This window comes from Berghia stephanieae, chromosome 14 (assembly GCF_034508935.2).
Source record: "Berghia stephanieae isolate SIO BIC M18660-M18661 chromosome 14, UCSD_Bste_1.3, whole genome shotgun sequence".
In the NCBI taxonomy this organism is placed as follows: domain Eukaryota; kingdom Metazoa; phylum Mollusca; class Gastropoda; order Nudibranchia; family Aeolidiidae; genus Berghia; species Berghia stephanieae.
The window spans coordinates 16,654,689-16,662,188 of NC_088373.1; the positions used below are offsets into that span (position 1 = coordinate 16,654,689).

General features: G+C 37.8%; 2 protein-coding genes across 6 annotated transcripts in view; one reads left to right on the plus strand and one right to left on the minus strand.

Moving 5' to 3' along the window:
• Positions 1 to 7,500, plus strand: part of LOC144959858 (SCO-spondin-like) — a 148,236-nt gene that overhangs the window by 8,471 nt on the left and 132,265 nt on the right. The gene's annotated exons all lie outside the window — the stretch shown is intronic.
• LOC144959926 (uncharacterized) lies at positions 407 to 7,498 on the minus strand. The gene is made up of 2 exons (XM_078892779.1): positions 7,327 to 7,498; positions 407 to 916 (listed from the first exon to the last, which is right to left on the minus strand). The coding sequence occupies exon 2, from the start codon at positions 818 to 820 to the stop codon at positions 422 to 424; it is 399 nt and encodes a 132-aa protein (XP_078748905.1). The 5' UTR covers positions 821 to 916; positions 7,327 to 7,498; the 3' UTR covers positions 407 to 421.

Consider the following 7,500-nt stretch of genomic DNA (forward strand, 5'->3'; position numbering starts at 1 on the left):
AACCACGACGGTCTACCAGTGTCGCTAAAGTAAGTTTTTTTATGGACATCAAAAACATTGCAAAGCACAGGTGAGCATATCTATTTCTTTTACATTGATTTAACCCACAAGATCTATTCTTTCTCTCTCTCTCTCTCTCTCTCTCTCTCTCTCTCTCTCTCTCTCTCTCTCTCTCTCTCTCTCTCTCTCTCCCCCCCCCCCCCCACATTGAGCGCTGATCGTTAACCTCGATCGATGACTCAAAATGTGCATTTGGGGATTTTTAACGCCTGCTCACTTCACAAAGGAAATAAGAAACTAACAACTAGATGTTTAACAATGACATATGTGAAATATGTATTCCTGAAGGATGAATGATATATGAATGGGTGATTGTAGGAAATCATTATTTCTTACTGAACAAGAAAAAAAGATTATTTTTTTAAAATGACAAACATACCTCCAAAATGTCAAATGCCTGTTTGTCTTCCATCTCTTCTCCACTTTCAGTACTACTCCCAATGTTTTCAATTTCTCTGTCAGCTTCGTCAAAGACTTCATCTTCAAAGTCCTCAGCGACTTCAACCAGATCTAGAAGCTTCTTATTCAAAGTTTTATCCTTGCCGCCTCCCTTTCCTCCGTTTAATCTCACAGCTTCATCCGTGATGACGTCATCAAAAGTGTCGAAAAAACGATTTAATTTGTCTTTGACCGTGCCAAGTTCTCCTTCAATGGGCTCGTCAAGAACGGGTAGCTTCTCTTTTTTTGCCTGTGTCAAAGCTACCGCCAAGAAGAGAAGACTAGCAACGGCAACTCCGAGTGATCTGCCCGCTGACGCCATGTTGACGGCGGGGAAGTTCAGGAGCTCTCCGAGCTTGAAGTTTTAAAAAATCTACTAGTTTATTGAGTTGTTATGCCAAAGTTGATCCTTGCGATTCTGGAAAAGGAGAAAAATAGATAAAGAGGATTAATTCTTGTGTTGTTTCAAAAAAAATATTTACCTGCCCTTAATATCGCCTAACATGTGTTATGTCTCATCCTCCGGAAGATTGGTTTTACACTTCCAATAAGATTTGAACCAGTTTTTTGACATCGAACTTTTGTTTCCAATTGAGATGGTGGGCCATATAGTATGGGTGGAAAATGTTCTCAGTTGTAAACATCTTGTATTGTTGAACTTTTATGTATATAGCGCAATATCCACTAAACTTGCTCAACGCGCTTTACAAGGGGTTCTAAGCCAAAAGCAACAATTAACATATAGAATGAGACATGACACCTGTTAGACGATATTATATTATATTTTCGGACAGACAACGCTGATAACGGGCCAGGTACTCGATTTAAATCTGAGTACGATGAGAGACTGCGGATAAGGAGCTCTTTCCAAGAACTCACCTATGCATCGCTCAGCAGAGCGCGACTCGAATATATATATATATATATATATATATATATATATATATATATATATATATATATATATATATATATAGAGAGAGAGAGAGAGAGAGAGAGAGAGAGAGAGAGAGAGAGAGAGAGAGAGAAGTTGGTGATTGGACGAACTAGCACTAAGTCGTATCAGCTGGGTCATGTGTTTGGCTCTCTTACAACGTGACATTTTCTATTCTCTGTTTTCACCTGGCCATGGCGATGGCCTATGTTACATTTATGTGCTCGGGGTCATTGGTCACATTGGAATATTATGTGCTCAAAGTGACCCACATCGTGAAAAGTGTTCACGGCTTTTGAAATATCTAACATCACGATTGATCACTTTGTTTAACTTGATATAGATAGAATGCGCTTGGCCAAGGAGTTCACAACATTGCCATCCGGAAGTATAACGGACCAACACACAAACTCTGTGTAACCATGAACGTTTATAGTCTGGTTAATCCAGTTTAGTGAGAACAACTCACAAACGCGGATGGCAAAAACAATAACAAAGGCCTGAGTGACGTCATCTGCATACTATCTATACGGGCATGTTTATAACTTTCATAAACAAAGTAGCGTGTTTACATTTGTTAAGATCTATCCAATCGTTGGACAGCAACAAATCATGTGATTGATGAATTGGTTGGACGAAAACCTGAATAAACATAGTTCGAAGTCGACGTCACTCAGGTCTTTGTTATTGTTTTTTGCCATCCACGTTTATGAGTAATTCTCACTAAAGTGTATTAACCTGACTATAAACGATCATGGTTACACAAAGTTATGTGTGTTGGTCCGTTATACTTCCGGACCGCAATGTTGTTAACCCCTTTGCCAAGCGCATACTATCAAAAGATCGCTCCCATTCGCTATTCCCTTAGATCTCATTATCAGAACGTAAATTATTCTACCCTTTTCCGTAAATAGTAACGGTAATGATATCAAGTTTACAATAATGATTTGGGACGTCAAATTATCAAACGTTAAATTTCACTAAAATATCTTTGTTTAGAGAAGAGGAAGTTGTGTGTGTGTGTGTGTGTCTAAGTGTGTGTGCGTTTGTGTGTTTGACAATCAGAAGAGAGAAAGACACACATACATACACACGCACACACACACACACAGAGAGAGAGAGAGAGAGAGAGAGAGAGAGAGAGAGAGAGGAGGCGCAAGAGAGAGATAGAGGGAGAGAGAAAGAGAGAGAGATAGATAGATAGATAGAGAGAGAGAGAGAGAGAGAGAGAGAGAGAGAGAACAAGTTAAACCACAGTTACATTAAAATTGTTATCTAAATCAACAGGATTCTCACCATCAACAAAACTATGTAGAGTATGCCTACTGGAGGCCACATTCACTCAAAACTAAGACAGAAATATACAACAGCTTTCCGCATAGACAGAAATATCGTTATTCAACTTTGAAACTACGGAATCACTTCAACAATGAAGAATAACAAAAAACAACAAAAACAACAACAACAACAACAGCAACAACAATAACAATAACAGAACAACAACTGCAACTACAAGTTCTACAAAGTTCCCATGATGGTCAAACTGCCCTGAAACAGATTGTTTGATATATATATATATATATATATATATATATATATATATATATATATATATATATATATATAATAGATAGATACATACATACATAGATAGATGGATGGATGGATGGATGGATAGATATAATTTTTTAAATTATTGCCCTTAATTAAAGCACCAAATTTTATAACCTATACTCAAAATGGAACCTCATGGTGATATGGACATAATACTTGATTGGAAAGCCGGGTCACTTGATATTATACAAATTGATTCAGATCCTCAACTGTTATTATCTTGTACTGAACCAGAATCAAGAACCCCGGAAGCGCGTCTAAACAATTGGAATCAAGGAACACGAAAGTTGTTGGTATTTTGGAGAATATCATGGGTGTCATCTACTTCTTCTCGTTCACCACAATCACACTTGCCTGTTTCACTTATTTTGAAAATATCGTGCATGTGGCGTTTCAGGCGTATGTGTCATGATCGCAGCCTAAGGATTGTGACCTCGTATTTTCTGTTAAAAATTTGATTGCGTCACATTTATGAAGCTCCGGTTCATATTGTACTAATTGGCTTTTGCTAGGACCTCGATAAAATACTCCAACCTTGCAATAAATAACAAGAGAGGGATCTGGTACTACACATCTGCAGACTAAACAGTTTTTGTTCCTGATAGAGCTGATGAAGACAACGGCGTTCCTTCACCAACTCGACCCGCAAACATGAAGACAATACGAGGAGGGGGGGGGGTACAAATAAGACGAAATATAATGATCTGTATACGTTATTTTTGCGGTTTAATGCAGCGCAACTTTCTCTATTTAGACTTTGTAGTCAACGTTCGGACGTTGGAGTATCCGGAGATAAATAAATAATTACTAAATTAATAAATTAATAAATAAATTCCCTTTATTCATCCCCAAGGCGAAATTGATCTTTAGGGTCTATTCCAAGGGAAGACTGGAATAGCCCAGACGTCAGCCGCAGTTCAGTCCCGCAAAATAAGCTAAGTCGAGGTGACTTGCTCAAGGCCACATAACGAAGCGGGTAGTTGAACTCGGTACCTTTAGGGTACGAAGCAAAGACCGTACCGCTGAGCCACGCAGCTCCGCATGCCCAGTAACAATGTGTATGGGAATAGACCATCTTAAATATTGCTATTGAAATAACTTAATGTGTTGACAAGACAAGTCAAGTGAAAAAAATATAGACGGGCTTTTCTAACAATAATTACTTTTAAAGAAAACCATATATTATAAAAAGAAAAATATAATTTAAAAAGCAAAACTGAAATACAACAACAACAATGGAAACTTTTTTTTTAAAAAAGCACAGGCATTTGTTCTTGTTTGTTTGATTTTAAGGATTTTTAATTTGTTGTTTTTTTTTTCCTTTCTACAAAAAATGTTAATTTTGTTCTTTTTCTTCTTTTTTTTTAAATTATAGAGTAATTTCTTTCTTTCAAAAGATCCGACAGTTGATTCGAGATAAATCTATTGAGTATTGAATGAGCTGAATAGAAAGATGAATACAGTCTGTGGCAATCATTTGAACATGTTTTGTATCATGGCCTCCATTTACAACGTGAACATCATATCATATAAATCATCACAATTAACAACTATCTCCATCGACATCATATCCATCAAAGCAACAACAACAACAACAACAACAACAACAACAACAACAACAACAACAACAACAACAATAACAATAACAAAGAATACAATTTATCAACAACATCGACGGAAAACAACATGAACAACAACAACAACAATAATGACAACAATGACAACGAAAACGACAACAACAATAACAACAGAAACAGCGACAACAAAAAACAACAATAACAACAACAGCAACAACAATAGCAGCAACATCAAAAGAAACAGCAACAATAGTAACAACAACAACAACAACAACAACAACAACAACAACAACAACAACATAACAACAACACAACAGCAAATAGCAGTCGCCGCAAAGAAAAACAGAAAAAAAAAACCCAAAACAAATAAAATAATGATTGAACGGAAAGGAGGGGGGGGGGGGGGGAAAGGCGGTCGACAGATTGACGCATAAAATATGGCCGGACGGACGTTCAACGGCCTCGAGTCCAAGGCCCGACAGCTTCAAGACCAACCCGACCCTCAGACTCTCGCCCCGTTTGCTTTCTTTGGACAAGATAGGAGACTCTTAATGAAAGCGGACCACTTTATAGATAGTATGCGCTTTGCTAAGAAGTTCATAACATTGTCATCCGGAAGTTTACGAGACCAACACACAAAACTGTGTGTATCCATGAATGTTTATAGTCAGGTTAATACAGTTCAGTGAGCATTACTCATAAACACGGATGGCAAAAAACAATAACAAAGAGCTGAGTGACGTCATCTTCGAACTATCTAAACAACGTCCTATTGAGTGTTCAATAGATAGTATGCAGATGACGTCACTCATGCCTTTGTTATTGTTTTTGCCATCCGCGTTTGTGAGTTGTTCTCACTAAACTGTATTAACCAGACTATGAAAGTTCATGGTTACACAGAGTTTGTGTGTTGGCCCATTATACTTCCGGATGGCAATGTTGTGAACTCCTTGGCCAAGCGCATTCTATCTATAAGAAGACCTTGTCAAAGATTTACTTCATGCTAGAATGAAAGGACTAATCATAATATATTCCCCATCCAAGTACTCAACTATGCGCCTAGCGAGGCTCGAACCCAGGACCTTCCGATTCGAAAGCGAGTGTCATACCACAAGACCACATAGCCTTTCTCTCTCAGGTTGCATATTGTTCAATCATTGGAACATTTAGAAATAAAGCTGGTATAATTAACGGAACGAACGTTTGCAATTGGTTTCAATAGTTTGGTGTCACGTCGCCCAGCAACAGCGGCCATCATGGTTCTAAACAAAGAAAATCGGTTATTTTTTTTCTTCATGCTGGCTAGAACTTATCATATTATGTCTTGTGATCAGAATGTGTAAAAGTCAAAACATGATCAGATTTATACTGTTTTTTTTTTCCTCTGGATACGCTTTTATGCTCGTCGGAGAAATATTTCATAAGGGCGTCCACCATTGTTCCGATAGTTTAGACAGTGTTACTAAGTTACCATGCGTCATTAGGAAGGAAGTGACGTTACGACTTTTGAAGCGTATTGGGGTGGTTAACCTGGTGGTCAAGAGCTTTGTCTCTGTCAGAGAATAAAATATAATATTATCGCCTAACAGCTGTCATATTTCGTCCTGCATGTTAATTGTTGCCATTGGCTTGGGACCCTTTGTAAAGCGATTTGAACACGTTCAGTGGATATCGCTCTACATAAAAGCTCACGTTTTCTGGGAGGGGGGGGGGAGCACTTATTACGCTTTTTAAACCTTGATCAATCGTATCCAGAGAGAAGATTGAGTTCAGTCTCCGTCTCCAAGCAATCTACTGGACAGCATACAATCACCAGAGGAAATAGGCTTCAGCATTTGTGACGTCACTTCCCTCGTAATGACACATAGTAACTTTGTAACTGGTTCTTAACTAAACTAAGCTTGAGCTTTTATATAGAGCAATATCCACTAAAATGTGCTCAAAGCGCTTTACAAAGGTTCCCTGGCCAACAGCAACACGTAACATGTAGAACGAGGCATGACGCCTGCTGTTAGGCGACATTACAAATTTTTTCGACAGAGAAAACGCTGTTACGGCCAGGTACTCATTTTACACATGAGTACGGTGAGAGAATGTGAGTAAAGATCATTTTCCAAGTACTCAAATATAATATGCACCAAGCGAGGCTCAAACCCAGACATTCCGATCCGAAAGCGAGAATCATACCAGAAGACCAAATATCCGCACTAAAAGCCGCATATTAAACTAATAGCAAGCATAATTATAATATGTTACAGTGAATGACATAATCAGTTGGATGGTGAAAAGGTTTGAACTGAGATATTGCCACGTTTAGTTAGAAAGTCAATTTTGATCAAAAATGAGTTCTTGTCATAAATGATTAAATCAACCCTTTTCGTACATCTTCGGGAAATATCAAAGCTTAATTTCACTTCTAAATATTTTTTACTGCTAGTCAAGTTGAAAAAGTATGAAATTTCAGAAAAGTTGCTGGATACCGTTTCTATACATCTGACCATAACTTCATGAAAAATCACCCGATTTACCTCAAATAAAGATTAAAATGCTCTGGAGAGCATATATATTCTTTCAGAAAGTGCAAAACAATGCAAATCCAAAATTTTCACCTTCCGACTGGTTTTTATATCAAGCACTGACACATTGACATTACATAAAGCGATCTAATACTATTACAAATCTGACGATCAAAAATCAACCTACCACATCGATTCAATAAAAAGTCCAACCACAAAAAAAAGAATAAAATTCGGGTAAACGAAAATCGAAAAACCACAAAACTTCCAGACTGTCTCGCCGTCTCGTCACTCAGAGGCAACTGAATCAAGGACCTAAGCCTGGATCAATCGCTGTCTCAGCATGAATGACTGTCCTACC

What these genes read in the sequence shown, in the direction of transcription:
- LOC144959926 (XM_078892779.1), bottom strand. Translation starts at nt 820, where the DNA reads ATGGCGTCAGCGGGCAGATCACTCGGAGTTGCCGTTGCTAGTCTTCTC.